This window comes from Cherax quadricarinatus, chromosome 73 (assembly GCF_038502225.1).
Source record: "Cherax quadricarinatus isolate ZL_2023a chromosome 73, ASM3850222v1, whole genome shotgun sequence".
Classification (NCBI taxonomy): domain Eukaryota; kingdom Metazoa; phylum Arthropoda; class Malacostraca; order Decapoda; family Parastacidae; genus Cherax; species Cherax quadricarinatus.
Window position 1 is genome coordinate 948,740 of NC_091364.1, and position 19,894 is coordinate 968,633.

At 41.6% G+C, this 19,894-nt stretch overlaps 1 protein-coding gene across 2 annotated transcripts in view; it reads left to right on the forward strand.

Annotated features, from left to right (window-relative positions):
- Positions 1–19,894, forward strand: part of Vps8 (vacuolar protein sorting 8) — a 97,807-nt gene that overhangs the window by 20,543 nt on the left and 57,370 nt on the right. For both annotated transcript variants that reach the window (XM_070100519.1, XM_070100518.1), the window contains exons 7-8: positions 6,295–6,474; positions 13,386–13,637. In XM_070100519.1, the coding sequence (XP_069956620.1) occupies positions 6,295–6,474; positions 13,386–13,637 (432 nt within the window). The remainder of the gene's footprint in view (positions 1–6,294; positions 6,475–13,385; positions 13,638–19,894) is intronic.

The following is a 19,894-nucleotide window of genomic DNA, read 5'->3' on the forward strand; positions in this document are numbered from 1 at the left end:
GCAATGGAAGACACTGTCGTGCAGATACGGTTGTCATCTGCAAAGGAAGGCACGGTGCTGTGGCTGACATCCTTGTCTATGTCGGATATGAGGATGAGGAACAAGATGGGAGCGAGTACTGTGCCTTGTGGAACAGAGCTTTTCACCGTAGCTGCCTCGGACTTTACTCTGTTGACGACTACTCTCTGTGTTCTGTTAGTGAGGAAATTATAGATCCATCGACCGACTTTTCCTGTTATTCCTTTAGCACGCATTTTGTGCGCTATTACGCCATGGTCACACTTGTCGAAGGCTTTTGCAAAGTCTGTATGTATTACATCTGCATTCTTTTTGTCTTCTAGTGCATTTAGGACCTTGTCGTAGTGATCCAATAGTTGAGACAGACAGGAGCGACCTTTTCTAAACCCATGTTGCCCTGGGTTGTGTAACTGATGGGTTTCTAGATAGGTGGTGATCTTGCTTCTTAGAACCCTTTCAAAGATTTTTATGATAAGGGATGTTAGTGCTATCGGTCTGTAGTTCTTTGCTGTTGCTTTACTGCCCCCTTTGTGGAGTGGGGCTATGTCTGTTGTTTTTAGTAACTGTGGGACGACCCCCGTGTCCATGCTCCCTCTCCATAGGATGGAAAAGGCTCGTGATAGGGGCTTCTTGCAGTTCTTGATGAACACGGAGTTCCATGAGTCTGGCCCTGGGGCAGAGTGCATGGGCATGTCATTTATCGCCTGTTTGAAGTCATTTGGCGTCAGGATAACATCGGATAGGCTTATGTTAACCAAATTTTGTGGCTCTCTCATAAAAAATTCATTTTGATCTTCGACTCTCAGTCTGGTTAGCAGCTTGCTAAAAACTGAGTCGTATTGGGACTTGAGTAGCTCACTCATTTCCTTGCTGTCATCTGTGTAGGACCCATCTTGTTTAAGTAGGGGCCCAATACTGGACGTTGTTCTTGACTTTGATTTGGCATAGGAGAAGAAATACAGTGGACCCCCGCATAGAGATTTTAATCCGTGCAAGAGGGCTCATTGTTATGCGAAATGATCGGTATGCGAATGAATTTTCCCCATAAGAAATAATGGAAATCAAATTAATCTGTGCAAGACACCCAAAAGTATGAAAAAAAAAAAATTTACCACATGAAATGTTAATTTTAATACACACAAACTGAAAAAGGCATGCACAATTACATGACACTTACTTTTATTGAAGATCTGGTGATGATTGATGGGATGGGAGGAGGAGAGAGAAAGTGTTAGTGTTTAGAAGGGGAATCCCCTTCCATTAAGACTTGAGGTGTCGAGTCCTTTTCTGGGATTACTTCCCTTCTTCTTTTAATGCCACTAGGACCAGCTTCAGAGTCACTGGAGTTCTGTCGCACAACATATCTGTCCATAGTGGCCTGTACCTCTCGTTCCTTTATGACTTCCCTAAAGTGTTTCACAACATTGTCAGTGTAATAATCACCAGCACGGCTTGCAATAGCTGTGTGAGGGTGATTTTCATCCATGAAGGTTTGCACTTCAAGCCACTTTGCACAGATTTCCTTAATCTTTGTAGTAGGCAACTTCTTCAATTTCTCTCTCCCCTCCTCTGAACCAGTTTCCTCAGGTCTGGCCTCTTGCTGTTGAAGTTGATCTATCAGCTCATCAGTGGTTAGTTCTTCATTGTCCTCCTCCACCAACTCTTCCACATCCTCCCCACTAACCTCCAACCCCAAGGACTTTCCCAATGCCACAATGGATTCCTCAACTGGCATAATCCTCTCAGGGTTAGCCTCAAACCCTTCAAAATCCCTTTTGTCTACACATTCTGGCCACAGTTTCTTCCAAGCAGAGTTCAAGGTCTTCTTAGTCACTCCCTCCCAAGCCTTACCTATAAGGTTTACACAATTGAGGATATTAAAGTGCTCTCTCCAAATCTCTCTTAGAGTCAGTTGAGTTTCTGAGGTCACTACAAAGCACCTTTCAAACAGAGCTTTTGTGTACAGTTTTTTGAAGTTTGCAATAACCTGCTGGTCCATGGGCTGCAGGAGGGGAGTGGTATTAGGAGGCAAAAACTTCACCTTAATGAATTTCATGTCCCCATAAAGTCGCTCTGCCACGTCTGTAGGATGACCAGGGGCATTGTCTAACACCAGGAGGCACTTAAGTTCTAATTTCTTTTCAGTTAGGTAATCTTTCACATTGGGGGCAAATGCATGGTGTAACCAGCCATAGAAAAAGTCCCTAGTGACCCATGCCTTACTGTTTGCCCTCCACAGAGCACACAAATTCTCCTTGAGGACATTCTTTTGCCTGAATGCTCTGGGAGTTTCAGAGTGATACACTAATAAAGGCTTAACTTTGCAATCACCAGTAGCATTGGAACACATCAACAAAGTAAGCCTGTCTTTCATAGGCTTATGTCCTGGGAGTGCCTTTTCCTCCTGAGTAATGTAGGTCCTGTTTGGCATTTTCTTCCAAAACAGGCCTGTTTCATCACAATTAAACACTTGTTCAGGTTTCAGTCCTTCAGCCTCTATGTACTCCTTGAATTCATGCACATATTTTTCAGCCGCTTTGTGGTCCGAACTGGCAGCCTCACCATGCCTTATCACACTATGTATGCCACTACGCTTCTTAAATCTCTCAAACCAACCTTTGCTGGCCTTAAATTCACTCACATCAGCACTAGTTGCAGGCATTTTTTTAATTAAATCCTCATGCAACTTCCTAGCCTTTTCGCTTATGATCGCTTGAGAGATGCTATCTCCTGCTAGCTGTTTTTCATTTATCCACACCAATAAGAGTCTCTCAACATCTTCCATCACTTGCGATCTTTGTTTCGAAAACACAGTTAAACCTTTGGCAAGAACAGCTTCCTTGATTGCCTTTCTGGTGCCCACAATAGTAGCAATGGTTGATTGGGGTTTCTTGTACAACCTGGCCAGGTCGGCGATACGCACTCCACTTTCATACTTATCAATGATCTCTTTCTTCATCTCTATTGGAATTCTCACCCTTATTGCTGTAGGGTTGGCACTAGAAGCTTTCTTGGGGCCCATGGTCACTTATTTTCCAGAGAAAATCACCAAAAACAATGTAATAATACGAAATGTTCCGATTGTATGCTTGGATATTACCGCGGAGGCTGGCTGGTAAACAATGGCACGGGCAGCACATGTGAGGCTGGCTGAGGGCGCACATTGGACGCGTCTCGGACGAACAGCGGTGAGCGGGTTTTTAAGCGGTATGCGAGGCAAAATTTTTGCGATTAAAGCGAGCGGTATGCGGATTAAACGTTATGTGATGCCAACGGTATGCGGGGGTCCACTGTACTTTGGGTTTCTTTCGATTTCATTTATGGCTTTTAGTTCTTCCCGCGATTCCTGACTCCTATAAGATTCCTTTATCTTAAGTTCGATGCTTGCTATTTCTCTGACCAGTGTCTCCCTACGCATTTCAGATATATTGACCTCTTTTAGCCGCTCTGTTATTCTTTTCCGTCGCCTGTAAAGGGAGCGCCTGTCTCTTTCTATTTTACATCTACTCCTCCTTTTTCTTAGAGGAATAAGCCTTGTGCCACCAAGTTAATCTGTTCTAGGCATAAGTTGGGGTCTGTGTTGCTTAGTATATCTTCCCAGCTTATATCGGTTAGGACTTGGTTTACTTGGTCCCACTTTATGTTTTTGTTATTGAAGTTGAATTTAGTGAATGCTCCCTCGTGACTAGTCTCATTATGTCGGTCTGGGGCTCCACGCATACATGTCTGAACCTCAATTATGTTGTGATCTGAGTATATTGTTTTTGATATGGTGACATTTCTTATCAGATCATCATTGTTAGTGAAGATGAGGTCTAGTGTATTCTCCAGTCTAGTAGGCTCTATTATTTGCTGGTTTAAATTGAATTTTGTGCAGAGATTTAAAAGCTCGTGTGAGTGTGAGTTTTCATCAGAGCTGCCTCCTGGTGTTATTACTGCAACAATATTATTTGCTATATTCCTCCATTTTAGGTGCCTTAAGTTGAAATCCCCCAGGAGCAAGATGTTGGGTGCAGGAGCTGGAAGATTTTCCAGACAGTGGTCAATTTTTAACAGCTGTTCCTGGAATTGCTGGGATGTTGTAGACTACCACAATGACTAGGTTTTGGTTCCCGACCTTTACTGCTAAAACTTCCACTACATCATTTGAGGCATTAAGCAGTTCTGTGCAAACAAGTGACTCTGCAATGTACAGGCCAACCCCTTCCTTTTGCCTGTTCACTCTGTCACATCTGTATAGGTTGTAACCTGGGATCCATATTTCGTTGTCCAAGTGATCCTTTATGTGGGTCTCAGTGAAAGCCGCAAACATTGCCTTTGCCTCTGCAAGCAGTCCACGGATGAAGGGTATTTTGTTGTTTGTTGCTGGCTTTAGACCCTGTATATTTGCAAAGAAGAATGTCATCGGACTGGTGGTATTGTTGGTACTGGTGGGGGATTTTTTTTCCGGCATTAGCATCTGTATCTGTTGGTTTGGAGTGGAGGCCATCGACTGTGGTTCCACTCCAGGAATGACTGGATTTGGTGTACGATTTCTGCCATTTCCTGCCAGTTTTTTTTCCTTCCTGGCACTAAAAAACCTCTCCCTCTTGAGTGGCTGTGGCTACCCAGGTTTTCCCATGGCCTGGATGTTTTATATCTTTTGCCGTTCAACACTTTCACCATCAGTCATACATAATCACTGTCTGTGCAGAGGCGTTCAGATATGATAGTTTAAGTGTCCCTCCAAAAAGCCAATAAAGTGGACCCTCAACCAACGATGGCATCGATTAACGATAAATCTGACCAGCGATACATTTTAATGCAAAAATTTTGCCTCGACTAGCGCTAAAAAACTCGACCAACACTATTTGTTTCGTCTGAGACGCGTCCACTTCTGGCCAGTGTTTACAAGCCAGCCAGCCACCGCGGTAGCTTCCAAGCATACAATCGTAACATTTCATATTATCACAGCCTTTTTAGTGATTGCACCTGCAAAACAAGTCACCAAGGGCCCCAAGAAAGCTTCTAGTGCCAACCCTACAGCAAAAAGGGTGAGAATTACTATGGATATGAAGAAAGAGATCATTGCTAAGTATGAAAGTGGAGTGCGTGTCTCCGAGCTGGCCAGGTTGTACACAAAACCCCAGTCAACCATCGCTACTATTGTGGCCAAGAAAACGGCAATCAAGGAAACTGTTCTTGCCAAAGGTGCAACTATGTTTTCAAAACTGGGATCGCAAGTGATAGAAGATGTTGAGAGACTGTTATTGGTGTGGATAAATGAAAAACAGATAGCAGGAGATAGCATCTCTCAAGCGATCACATGTGAAAAGGCTAGGAAGTTGCATGAGGATTTAATTAGAAAAATGCCAGCAACTAGTGGTGATGTGAGTGAATTTAAGGCCAGCAAAGGTTGGTTTGAGAGATTTAAGAATCGTAGTGGCATTCATAGTGTGATAAGGCATGGTGAGGCTGCCAGTTTGGACCAAAAAGCAGCTGAAAAATATGTGCAGGAATTCAAGGAGTACATAGACAGTGAAGAATTGAAACCTGAACAAGTGTTTAATTGTGACACTGACAGTGTTGTGAAACACTTTAGGAATGTCATAAAGGAACGGGAGGTACAGGCCTCTATGGACAGATATGTTGTGCGACAGAGGTCCAGTGACTCTCAAGCTGGTCCTAGTGGCATTAAAAGAAGAAGGGAAGTAACCCCGAAAAAGGACTTGCCACCTGAATTCCTAATGGAAGGGGATTCCCCTTCTAAACACTAACACCATCAACACTCTCCCCTCCTCCCATCCCATCAATCATCACCAGATTTTCAATAAAGGTAAGTGTCATGTAACTGTGCATGTCTTCTTGAGCTTGTGTGTATTAAAATTAATATTTCATGTGGTAAAATTTTTTTTTTTTTCAATACTTTTGGGTGTCTTGCACAGATTAATTTGATTTCCATTATTTCTTATGGGGAAAATTAACTCGACTAACGATAATTTCGATTAACGATGAGCTCTCAGGAACGGATTAATATCGCTGGTCGAGGGTCCACTGTATTCCAAACCCCTCCTTTAAAGTACAGACATTGTACTTCCCACCTCCTGGACTCAAGTCTGGCTAACCAGTTTCCTTGAATCCCTTCACAAAATATTACCCTTCTCACACTCCAACAGCTCATCAGTTCCCAGAAACCATTTGTCTCCATTCACTCCTATCTAACATGCTCACACTCGCACTCCCTCCAACCTTTCAAAGGAGGACCGCTACCCCTACCATAAATGTTTTACTTTACAGGTTATTGTGGTTTCTCTACGACCCCAACTCAAGGTTCTGTTCTCACATCCATTGAAGGCTTCAGTTTCAACCCTTCCTCTTCTGTCCTGGCAGTTTGTTGTGATACAGATGCCAGATGGAACAAGAGTTATTGATCCTGTGTTAGCATTTGGGCGTGAGAAAACTGTGTATTTCTATCAGGTGAGTCTGTACTACAATGTTTTTATTTATTATTGTAGTGGAGACATATTAAATGTTTTATCAGTTGAGTAAGCATCTTATCATAATCCTCCTATTTTCAGCCATTTCCATTGCTCAATATGACCAGATTCTTAGCTGTTTCACTAATTTGCCTTTCATTCTTTCAAATGAGCACAAGAAACCACCCATTCAGCTATCAGTGCACACCAGTTATTACAACCCAGGAATCCAAATGGCCTGTTATCCCAGGTGTAATGGGATCAAAATAAACACAGCAGAAAAAGTTTAGACTTATATTATCCTTCACCAATTTAGAACAGCAATATGTACACTATGTACAGTGATAAGTATAGTGCACTCCACGGTAAGCAAGGCAGAAATAGAAGCCACAAGATAGCAGACTGTGCTTCAACCAGCTCTAGAATGGGAATGACAAGGGCAGACAGGAGAGTGGTACCCACATAACCTCTGCGATTGCCAAAACCATCTTCTTATTGGCTAGAACCTGGTCACTAGTTGAACGACGGGGCCCCATCATCAACAATAGCAACCTGGTTCGCTGGTTGGGGGAGATAGCCTGTAAATGAGGGTGTGTACATGCGCCGAATAAAGGTTACGTACTCTTTGCATGCCACACCCCCACCCCGAGAAGGCTCAGGATTAGGCTGCCACCTCCCAGTGGTAACCGTGCCGCCATAGCACAAAATAATGGGACCGCCTTTCCTCTCCACCATCCAACTCTTCGATAGAGCTCAGCTTTTCTCGTGACTAAAAGCCAAACCCTAAACTTAAGAGTGAGACAGCAGTCAGTCAGGCTAGCATAGGTCCAAGATACAGGCGGACGGTAGCCCGCATCCCCTCACTAAAAAAAAACCCCACACCAGGGGATAAAAAAAAAGAGCGTGAAAAGGGGTTACCACAAATAATATAACATCCTAACCTAAATAAATAAAAATATTAGACTCTAGATAATGAGTCCACCAACACATTTTCTTTGCCGGCAGTATATTTAATTCTGAGTGAGTATGGTTGCAGTCTTAGCGTCCAGCGCATGAGCCTTGTGTTGTGGTTCTTCATGGCTTGGAGATATACTAGAGGATTGTGATCACTGTAGACTGTGACCACCTGCGATGTCTGGCCCACATAAACATCGAAATGCTCCAAAGCCAGTACCAGCGCGAGGGCTTCTTTTTCAATGGTAGAGTAAGCCCTCTGATGTGGCTGGAACTTGGCTGAAAAGTATGCTACAGGCTGCAACTCCTCATTCTCGATTTGTAATAGTACTGCCCCAACCCCAGACTCACAAGCATCAACCTGTAATGAAAAAGGTTTGGAGAAGTCTGGAGACAAAAGAATGGGTGCAGTACACAATATTCTTTTTGCTTTATTAAAAGCAGCGTTACAGTCTGAGGTCCAGTTAAAGGGAACTATTAAAATCCTATCATGCCTAGGAAACGTTGAAGAGATTTCCTATCATGAGGAACTGGATAATCTTTAATAGCAAGAACTTTAGCAAGTTTAGGTGCAACTTTACCACTACCTACTTCATGGCCTAGAAAAGTGATAGTGGCCTGGCCAAAGGAAGATTTAGATAAATTAACTGTTAAATGGGAACTCTTAAAGGTCTCAAAAAGAGCCTTAAGTCTAAGTAGGTGTTGATCCCAAGTATCAGACACCACAACAATATCATCTAGGTACGCTGCCGTGCCTTCAAGTCCTTTAATAGCCTGATGGATAAGTTTCTGGAATGAAGAGGGGGAATTTTTCATTCCGAAGGGGGTAACTGTGTATTGATAATGACCTCCTGGAATTACGAAGGCAGAGATTTCCTTCGCCTTATTCGTCAAAGGTACCTGATAGTAACCTTTTAGGAGATCTAACTTGGACACAAAAATAACCTTACCCACAAAGTCAATTACGTCATCCAGACGAGGAAGAGGGTAAGCATCTGTAATTGTGACCTCATTCACCTTACGGTAGTCTGTACACATACGAAACCCTCCATCAGCCTTCTTCACAAGGATGCACGGTGAAGCCCATGGACTAGATGACTCCTCCACTAAACCATGCTTTAACAAAAATTCTACTTCCTGCTGAAGTAACCTTTGCTTTTCAGGATTAGCTCTGTAGGGGGAGAGTTTAATTGGTTTAGAGTTTCCCACATCTACATCATGATAACCTAACGTACATTTTTTCGGCACATCCGAAAAAATATTAGGATATGACTATAGAAGCTCAGTTAAATTTGTTGCTTGCGTTTCAGATAGTCCCTCCATTAAAGGGCTAGGATCCTTGAGGAGGACAGAATTTGAAAGTTTAATATTAATTTCAGAGATAGAGTGCAAAGAATCAGAGTCGTTCTCAGAGGTAGAGGACAGAGTCATTACTGGGACTTTATCTGGTGTATGAAAAGATTTCAATTGATTGATGTGGTAAATTTTAGTTTTTGAGGTCTTATCAATGGGAGCTACCACATAGTTTACATCAGATAATCTACTTATAATCTGCATAGGTCCTGTAAATCTAGCTTTCAAGGTGTGGCCAGGTATAGGTTCCTGCACCAACACCTTGTCTCCTGGATGGAAGGAGCGGAATTGTGCACTTCTGTCATACCTCTGTTTCATCTTACTTTGAGCTGTCTTTAGGTTAGCCTTGGCTAACTGACGTGCCACCTGCAACCTTGAAGACGGGTTGTAGAGTGTTGAGCTAACGTCTTCTCCCATCCATCCTTCTTTGAGCACCCGAAGAGGACCTCGTACATTGTGCCCAAAGATCAGCTCAAACGGACTATACCCTGTAGACTCTTGCACCGTCTCTCGTACTGAGAACAGCAACAAAGGTAGTGATTCATCCCAGTCTGTAGGAAAGTGCATGCAAAAAGTTCTCATCATAGTTTTTAACGTCTGATGGAATCTTTCCAAGGCGCCTTGGGACTGAGGATGATAGGCAGTGGATAAGTTGTGGATTATCCCTAACCTAGTTAATACTTCCCTAAATGCTTTGGCAGTAAAGTTAGTACCTTGATCACTTTGAATAGTTTTAGGAATGCCAAAACAAGAAATGAATTTTGTTAAAGCTTTGAGAATAACTTTAGTATTAATACTACGCATGGGAATTGCTTCAGGATATCTGGTTACTTTATCCATAATCGTAAATAAATATTGATTTCCAGACTTTGACCTAGGTAGTGGACCTACACAATCTATAATTAAATCTACAAAAGGTTCTCCATCAGCAGGTATAGGTTGGAGAGGTGCAGGTTTAATGGAATGTCCAGGTTTCCCTACTTGCTGACATTCTCGGCAACACCTAATATGATTCTTCACATCTTTCTTTAATTTTGGCCAATAAAATTCTTTTGTGATTCTATACAAGGTTTTTGTAATTCCTAAGTGACCTCCTAATGAAGTATTATGAGCTATATTTAATATTTGAGGTCTAAACTTGGTTGGAACCACTAACCTGTCATACAATTGCCGGCCCTCTATCTCCTTATCAGTCTCAGTGCAGATCAAATAATCGTTTTTAACTTCATACCTGACCGGATGACCCAAAGAGGATTTACCCATGGGTGCCTCAAAAGCGAATTTTAAAGAAGGGTCCTTTTGTTGTTCCTCCCAGAAGGACAGTCCCTCGGGCATGGAAACAGAGACATCTGGCAATCCTGCAACCTGGGAATAGGAAGGCTTGATCGGGGTCTGTTCACTTGATTTACGAGGCTCCGGCCGGTGTGCCTCATGAAACAATGTGGCTATTCCGAGATCGGAGTCGTCCAAGGATAGGTCAACATTCTCTCCAGACAACCCTTGGGATGTTGCCCGAGTTATGGCCAACACCGGAGAAGAATTACTCATTATAGGTTCAGGACACGCACTGACAGTATTAATGTTATTACCCAGTAATAACATGGCATCTTTCATGGGGAATCCTTTTGAGACACCTACAGTCAAGTACCCAGTGTAATATTTGCACTGTACATAAATTTTATGCAAAGGGACAGAATATATAGCTCCTCCAAATGCTTCCAATAAAACAGAGGAATTCAAGGAAGTGTTCTCTGAAAGGGGTAATATTCCTTCTCTTACAAGTGAGCAATATGCTCCAGTATCTCTAAAGGTCTTTACTTCAGTTGTTTCTGAGTTTTCCTGAAGGGAAATAATACTCTTGCAATAATAAGGGGCCATACCTTTTTCTACTTCTCTAGGGGACATGTTACTAGGGATATTAGAGATTTTCCCAATGGGCTGGGGTTTGTGGGGGCAGTTGGGACGGATGTGACCTACTTTGTTGCAGAGGAAGCAGACGAGAGGCTTGCCCTTTACTCCCTGCTGACGTTGCAAATGGTGTCGTTCTGGCTGGTGTCTCTGGATACTGTTGTCTAGATGCACCATGAGTAGTTTGCCTCTCCACAGGTGGACCATATGTTGAGAAGCGTGGCTCACCAGGTGACTTAGTTGGCTGACGTAGACGTTCTCTCTCCGGCTGGCACTTCATTCTCCAAGGTTGACAATCTCTGCTCATGCCAGGCTGTTGAAAAGAGAGACGGGACCGCTCGGACAAAGAGCGGTTAGTTTCGAAGGTATCAGCCAACCTGGCTGCCTCCAATGCAGTGGTTAAGTCACGATCCTGCAGAAAGACTCGAACCTCTGGTCCCACAGACTCCAGCAGGTTATCAATCAGGATAAGCTGTACCAGCTCCTCAAAGGTAGAGACACCACTTACTTTATACCAGCTGGTAAAAGCTTTGGTTTGCTGTCTCACAAAGTCCACGAGGGATTGACCAAGCTGTCGTCTACCCAGTTTGAAAAGTTTTTTGTATTTGGCTGGGATACATGTATATGCTCCCAACACTGTGGTCTTCACTACTTGATAATCGGAAAATTCAGCGTCATTTAATGCTGACGTAAATTCCTGTGCCTTACCCAATAATGCTGTATGAACCAACGATGTCCAATGCTATTCCGGCCACCTCAAGGCTCGAGCCTGATTTTCGAAGCTTTCGAAAAATTGTTCTGGTTCGGCTTCATTGAAGCGGGGAACAAACTGTACTGCTTTCTGTAAACTAAAATTATTTACAGAATGCGAAAACTGCCTCCTTTCTCTTTCCCTATCAAATTCTTCCCTTGCGAATGCTCTCTGTTCCCTAGTTTGCTCAAGATTGATTTTTGCCAGCTCAAGTGCCAACGACGCTGATTCACCTTGAGACAACCCAGCTGCACTATACTGACCATTTTGCTCCGTAGGTGTATCATCTTCCTCCTGCGAGAACATAGTAGTTTTTGCCCTAGCTCCCGTAGAGGGAGGAGTCTGATGTGCCATCTCTTCTTCTATAAGTTTGTCAGCAATCAGTGAACGCAGTTGCGCAGCTGTGAGAGTGAGTTTGTATTTATTGCCAATGGAACGAGCAATTTGCCAACAACGCTGTAGGGACAATTTGGGTAGGTTATGCAAAGTATATGCCAACACCAGACGTCTGACTCATCTAGGTGGCATAAGTTATTCGCTATGCACAGTATGATTGCAGAATACCCCAACGTAACATGTTAATTTGCAGAACATGCTTAGCTATGCACAGTACAATTGCAGAATATGCATACAAGCAAAGCCAACTGCAAAATTCTCCACACCGAACAGGCTAGTAACAACTGACACGCAAAATTTGTAAAGCAATGCCAGACAGCTACACTGTTCTAGAAGATTGACCGTAGCGAAGCGAGCACACCGAACAAGCTAGTAGCGAGCTGTTGAATGATCACACAATAGCAAGGCTGACCATAACAGTAACTGACACGCAAAATTTGTAAAGCGTAGGCAAAGCTAATGCAATGCCAGACAGCAAGCTGCACAATGTTCCTGCTACGAGCTTCACCCTAAGCTCACCGTTTCTCTAAGTCCAGCTCCAGCTCTCGGACAGGCTACCCATATTACAACCCAGGAATCCAAATGGCCTGTTATCCCGGGTGTAATGGGAGCAAAATAAACACAGCAGAAAAAGTTTAGACTTATATTATCCTTCACCAATTTAGAACAGCAATATGTACACTATGTACAGTGATAAGTATAGTGCACTCCATGGTAAGCAAGGCAGAAATAGAAGCCACAAGATAGCAGACCGCGCTTCAACCAGCTCTAGAATGGGAATGACAAGGGCAGACAGGAGAGTGGTACCCACATAACCTCTGCGATTGCCAAAACCATCTTCTTATTGGCTAGAACCTGGTCACTAGTTGAACAATGGGGCCCCATCATCAACTCTTAGCAACCTGGTTCGCTGGTTGGGGGAGATAGCCTGTAAATGAGGGTGTGTACATGCGCCGAATAAAGGTTACGTACTCTTTGCATGCCACACCAATCAGTAACTTGAATTCAAGAATTCAAGAAATTTCAATTTAAAAACAGAGTCCAAAATGAACACTATGTGACTCATGAAATCGTAATGACATGATTGCAAACAAACCATACCACGGGTGGGGTTAGAACCCGTGATCAGAGTCTCAAAACTCCAGACCGACGCATTAGCCACTGGGCCAGCTAGTTTTTTTAAACACTGTATGCATTATGGATCACATTAAGGATTTAAAACATAATCTTATAGTGTACAGGGTTATGGAATAAAATAAGTGTGAGTAACTGAGGAGAATGAGCAGGCTTTCCTGAGAAGATATATGACATATTTTTATTCATAAATGGTTGTACAGGCATTTTCTGGTTAGTGATAAGTGCATTTCACAAAACTTGTCTTCAAGTGAAGTTAGTGTTTCTGTATTGTAGAATATGTTTTCATAACCTCCATTTATGTAGTTGGAGATACATTGTTAACAGTGAAATTTTATTTATCATCAAGTTTTTTGTGTTCACATAAAAATTTGTTGGTAACTACCAAATTCTTATACCATATATGATACTTTCAGCTTACTCATGGTAGTCAAGAGGAGCTTCAGTTTATCCCTTTGCAGAAAATGGGTTTGACATTTGTAATTCAGGGAATGGCATGGCTTAACTCCCGCACTCTAGCGGTAATGGACACTAGAGAGCACCTGCATGTTATTGATGTTAAGACACAGGAAGAGCAAGAGATGGTAGATTTGGCTCACCTAGGATTGGTGTATGCTTCACCACATTTCAAAGCTATTGCCACAGGAGGCAATGTCAGCAAAGCTATGGTAAGACTTTATTATTTTCGTAAGTAAATATTGATTGTTCATTCAGTACCTGTGTAATACCTTATTGAATATATAATCTGAATTTGGTTTTCTGTAGGAACTAATGCTACTCAAGTTCCGTCATATTTATATGTACATGTATGTCCTATTTCTACATCTTATAATTATTCTGTCCTACCTTAACTGCATTTTGAGCTAATCTATGTAAAAATACCGTAAAATTCAGCAGTTTTTCAAACCTACATGGAACTCCATAAAACTGCTTTTCCAGTGAAATTAGATGCCAGTTTAAACATCCCGAGACTTCTTTTCCTCCTTTACATCAATGACTTACCATAAATCACCCAGCATCTAAAAAAAAATACAAGTATATACTCTGCCAGTGACACAGTATATTATATATATATATATGGTATCTTTTGTCTGTCTCATAAATATGCAAGATTACAGGCATGTCTTGCTACTTCTACTTACACTTAGGTCACACTACACATACATGTACACGTTTATTTATACACACTCATCTGAGTTTTCTTTGATTTTATCTTAATAGTTCTTGGTCTTATTACTTTTCCTTTTATATCCATGGGGAAGTGGAATAAGAATCTTTCCTCCGTAAGCCATGCGTGTTGTAAAAGTCAACTAAAATGCCGGGAACAATGGGCTAGTAACCCCTTTTCCTGTAAAGATTACTAAAAAGAATAAGAAGAAGAAAATTGTCAAAGTGGGAAGTCTGAATGTGCGTGGATGTTGTGCAAATGATAAGAAAGAGATGATTGTGGATGTTATGAATGAGAAGAAACTGGATGTCCTGGCTTTAAGTGAAACAAAGCTGAAGGGGGTGGGAGAGTTTCAATGGAGAGGTATAAATGGGATTAGGTCAGGGGTTTCAAATAGAGTTAGAGCTAAAGAAGGAGTAGCAATAATGTTGAAGGATAAGCTATGGCAGGAAAAGAGGGACTACAAATGTATAAATTCAAGGATTATGTGGAGTAAAATAAAGATTGGATGTGAAAAGTGGGTTATAGTAAGCGTGTATGCACCTGGAGAAGAGAGAAGTGTAGAGGAGAGAGAGAGATTCTGGGAAATGTTGAGTGAATGCGTGGGGAGTTTTGAATCAAGTGTGAGAGTAATGGTGGTTGGGGATTTCAATGCTAAAGTGGGTAAAAATGTTATGGAGGGAGTAGTAGGTAATTTTGGGGTGCCAGGGGTAAATGTAAATAGGGAGCCTTTAATTGAGCTATGTGTAGAAAGAAATTTGGTAATAAGTAATACATATTTTATGAAAAAGAGGATAAATAAATATACAAGGTATGATGTAGCACGTAATGAAAGTAGTTTGTTAGATTATGTATTGGTGGATAAAAGGTTGATGGGTAGGCTCCAGGATGTACATGTTTATAGAGGGGCAACTGATATATCGGATCATTATTTAGTTGTAGCTACAGTTAGAGTAAGAGGTAGATGGGAAAAGAGGAAGGTGGCAACAACAAGTAAGAGGGAGGTGAAAGTGTATAAACTAAGGGAGGAGGAAGTTCGGGCGAGATATAAGCGACTATTGGCAGAAAGGTGGGCTAGTGCAAAGATGAATAGTGGGGGGGTTGAAGAGGGTTGGAATAGTTTTAAAAATGCAGTATTAGAATGTGGGGCAGAAGTTTGTGGTTATAGGAGGGTGGGGGCAGGAGGAAAGAGGAGTGATTGGTGGAATGATGAAGTAAAGGGTGTGATAAAAGAGAAAAAGGTAGCTTACGAGAGGTTTTTACAAAGCAGAAGTGTTATAAGAAGAGCAGAGTATATGGAGAGTAAAAGAAAGGTGAAGAGAGTGGTGAGAGAGTGCAAAAGGAGAGCAGATGAAAGAGTGGGAGAGGCACTGTCAAGAAATTTTGATGAAAATAAGAAAAAATTTTGGAGTGAGTTAAACAAGTTAAGAAAGCCTAGGGAAGGTATGGATTTGTCAGTTAAAAACAGAGTAGGGGAGTTAGTAGATGGGGAGAGGGAGGTATTGGGTAGATGGCGAGAATATTTTGAGGAACTTTTAAATGTTGAGGAAGAAAGGGAGGCGGTGATTTCATGCACTGGCCAGGGAGGTGTACCATCTTTTAGGAGTGAAGAAGAGCAGAATGTGAGTGTGGTGGAGGTACGTGAGGCATTACGTAGAATGAAAGGGGGTAAAGCAGCTGGAACTGATGGGATCATGACAGAAATGTTAAAAGCAGGGGGGGATATAGTGTTGGAGTGGTTGGTACTTTTGTTTAATAAATGTATGAAAGAGGGGAAGGTACCTAGGGATTGGCGGAGAGCATGTATAGTCCCTTTATATAGAGGGAAAGGGGACGAAAGAGATTGTAAAAGTTATAGAGGAATAAGTTTACTGAGTATACCAGGAAAAGTATACGGTAGGGTTATAATTGAAAGAATTAGAGGTAAGACAGAATGTAGAATTGCGGACGAGCAAGGAGGCTTCAGAGTGGGTAGGGGATGTGTAGATCAAGTGTTTACATTGAAACATATATGTGAACAGTATTTAGATAAAGGTAGGGAAGTTTTTGTTGCATTTATGGATTTGGAAAAGGCATATGATAGAGTGGATAGAGGAGCAATGTGGCAGATGTTGCAAGTGTATGGAATAGGTGGTAGGTTACTAAATGCTGTGAAGAGCTTTTATGAGGATAGTGAGGCTCAGGTTAGGGTGTGTAGAAGAGAGGGAGACTACTTCCCGGTAAAAGTAGGTCTTAGACAGGGATGTGTAATGTCACCGTGGTTGTTTAATATATTTATAGATGGGGTTGTAAAAGAAGTAAATGCTAGGGTGTTCGGGAGAGGGGTGAGATTAAATTATGGGGAATCAAATTCAAAATGGGAATTGACACAGTTACTTTTTGCTGATGATACTGTGCTTATGGGAGATTCTAAAGAAAAATTACAAAGGTTAGTGGATGAGTTTGAGAATGTGTGTAAAGGTAGAAAGTTGAAAGTCAACATAGAAAAGAGTAAGGTGATGAGGGTATCAAATGATTTAGATAAAGAAAAATTGGATATCAAATTGGGGAGGAGGAGTATGGAAGAAGTGAATGTTTTCAGATACTTGGGAGTTGACGTTTCAGCGGATGGATTTATGAAGGATGAGGTTAATCATAGAATTGATGAGGGAAAAAAGGTGAGTGGTGCGTTGAGGTATATGTGGAGTCAAAAAACGTTATCTATGGAGGCAAAGAAGGGAATGTATGAAAGTATAGTAGTACCAACACTCTTATATGGATGTGAAGCTTGGGTGGTAAATGCAGCAGCGAGGAGACGGTTGGAGGCAGTGGAGATGTCCTGTCAAAGGGCAATGTGTGGTGTAAATATTATGCAGAAAATTCGGAGTGTGGAAATTAGGAGAAGGTGTGGAGTTAATAAAAGCATTAGTGAGAGGGCAGGAGAGGGGTTGTTGAGGTGGTTTGGTCATTTAGAGAGAATGGATCAAAGTAGAATGACATGGAAAGCATATAAATCTATAGGGGAAGGAAAGAGGGGTAGGGGTCGTCCTCGAAAGGGTTGGAAAGAGGGGGTAAAGGAGGTTTTGTGGGCGAGGGGCTTGGACTTCCAGCAAGCGTGCATGAGCGTGTTAGATAGGAGTGAATGGAGACGAATGATACTTGGGACCTGACGATCTGTTGGAGTGTGAGCAGGGTAATATTTAGTGAAGGGATTCAGGGAAACCGGTTATTTTCATATAGTTGAACTTGAGTCCTGGAAATGGGAAGTACAATGCCTGCACTTTAAAGGAGTGGTTTGGGATATTGGCAGTTTGGAGGGATATGTTGTGTATCTTTATACGTATATGCTTCTAAACTGTTGTATTCTGGGCACCTCTGCAAAAGCAGTGATAATGTGTGAGTGTGGTGAAAGTGTTGAATGATGATGAAAGTATTTTCTTTTTGGGGATTTTCTTTCTTTTTTGGGTCACCCTACCTCAGTGGGAGACGACCGACTTGTTGAAAAAAAAAAAAAAAAAAAATATGTTATCAACAAATTTTGTTGAAAATAAGAAAAAGTTTTGGAGTGAGATTAACAAGTTAAGAAAGCCTAGAGAACAAATGGATTTGTCAGTTAAAAATAGGAGAGGAGAGTTATTAAATGGAGAGTTAGAGGTATTGGGAAGATGGAGGGAATATTTTGAGGAATTGTTAAATGTTGATGAAGATAGGGAAGCTGTGATTTCGTGTATAGGACAAGGAGGAATAACATCTTGTAGGAGTGAGGAAGAGCCAGTTGTGAGTGTGGGGGGAAGTTCGTGAGGCAGTAGGTAAAATGAAAGGGGGTAAGGCAGCCGGGATTGATGGGATAAAGATAGAAATGTTAAAAGCAGGTGGGGATATAGTTTTGGAGTGGTTGGTGCAATTATTTAATAAATGTATGGAAGAGGGTAAGGTACCTAGGGATTGGCAGAGAGCATGCATAGTTCCTTTGTATAAAGGCAAAGGGGATAAAAGAGAGTGCAAAAATTATAGGGGGATAAGTCTGCTGAGTATTCCTGGTAAAGTGTATGGTAGAGTTATTATTGAAAGAATTAAGAGTAAGATGGAGAATAGGATAGCAGATGAACAAGGAGGCTTTAGGAAAGGTGTGGACCAGGTGTTTACAGTGAAACATATAAGTGAACAGTATTTAGATAAGGCTAAAGAGGTCTTTGTGGCATTTATGGATTTGGAAAAGGCGTATGACAGGGTGGATAGAGGGGCAATGTGGCAGATATTGCAAGTGTATGGTGTAGGAGGTAGGTTACTGAAAGCAGTGAAGAGTTTTTACGAGGATAGTGAGGCTCAAGTTAGAGTATGTAGGAAAGAGGGAAATTATTTCCCAGTAAAAGTAGGCCTTAGACAAGGATGTGTGATGTCACCGTGGTTGTTTAATATATTTATAGATGGGGTTGTAAGAGAAGTAAATGCAAGGGTCTTGGCAAGAGGCGTGGAGTTAAAAGATAAAGAATCACACACAAAGTGGGAGTTGTCACAGTTGCTCTTTGCTGATGACACTGTGCTCTTGGGAGATTCTGAAGAGAAGTTGCAGAGATTGGTGGATGAATTTGGTAGGGTGTGCAAAAGAAGAAAATTAAAGGTGAATACAGGAAAGAGTAAGGTTATGAGGATAACAAAAAGATTAGGTGATGAAAGATTGAATATCAGATTGGAGGGAGAGAGTATGGAGGAGGTGAATGTATTCAGATATTTGGGAGTGGACGTGTCAGCGGATAGGAGTTTTGGGATATTGGCAGTTTGGAGGGATATGTTGTGTATCTCTATACGTATATGCTTCTAAACTGTTGTATTCTGAGCACCTCTGCAAAAGCAGTGATAATGTGTGAGTGTGGTGAAAGTGTTGAATGATGATGAAAGTATTTTCTTTTTGGGGATTTTCTTTCTTTTTTTTGGGTCACCGTGCCTCGGTGGGAGACGGCCGACTTGTTGAAAAAAAAAAAAAAAAAAAAAATATATATATATTATATATATATACAATATATATATATATATATATATATAAATATATATATAAATATATATAAATATATATATAAATATATATATATATATATATTTTTTTTTTTTCAACAAGTCGGCCGTCTCCCACCGAGGCAGGGTGACCCAAAAAAAAGAAAGAAAATCCCCAAAAAGAAAATACTTTCATCATCATTCAACACTTTCACCACACTCACACATTATCACTGCTTTTGCAGAGGTGCTCAGAATACAACAGTTTAGAAGCATATACGTATAGAGATACACAACATATCCCTCCAAACTGCCAATATCCCAAAACTCCTCCTTTAAAGTGCAGGCATTGTACTTCCCATTTCCAGGACTCAAGTCCGACTATATGAAAATAACCGGTTTCCCTGAATCCCTTCACTAAATATTACCCTGCTCACACTCCAACAGATCGTCAGGTCCCAAGTATCATTCGTCTCCATTCACTCCTATCTAACACGCTCATGCACGCTTGCTGGAAGTCCAAGCCCCTCACCCACAAAACCTCCTTTACCCCCTCTTTCCAACCCTTCCGAGGACAACCCCTACCCCTCTTTCCTTCCCCTATAGATTTATATGCTTTCCATGTCATTCTACTTTGATCCATTCTCTCTAAATGACCAAACCACCTCAACAACCCCTCTTCTGCCCTCTGACTAATGCTTTTATTAACTCCACACCTTCTCCTAATTTCCACACTCCGAATTTTCTGCATAATATTTACACCACACATTGCCCTTAGACAGGACA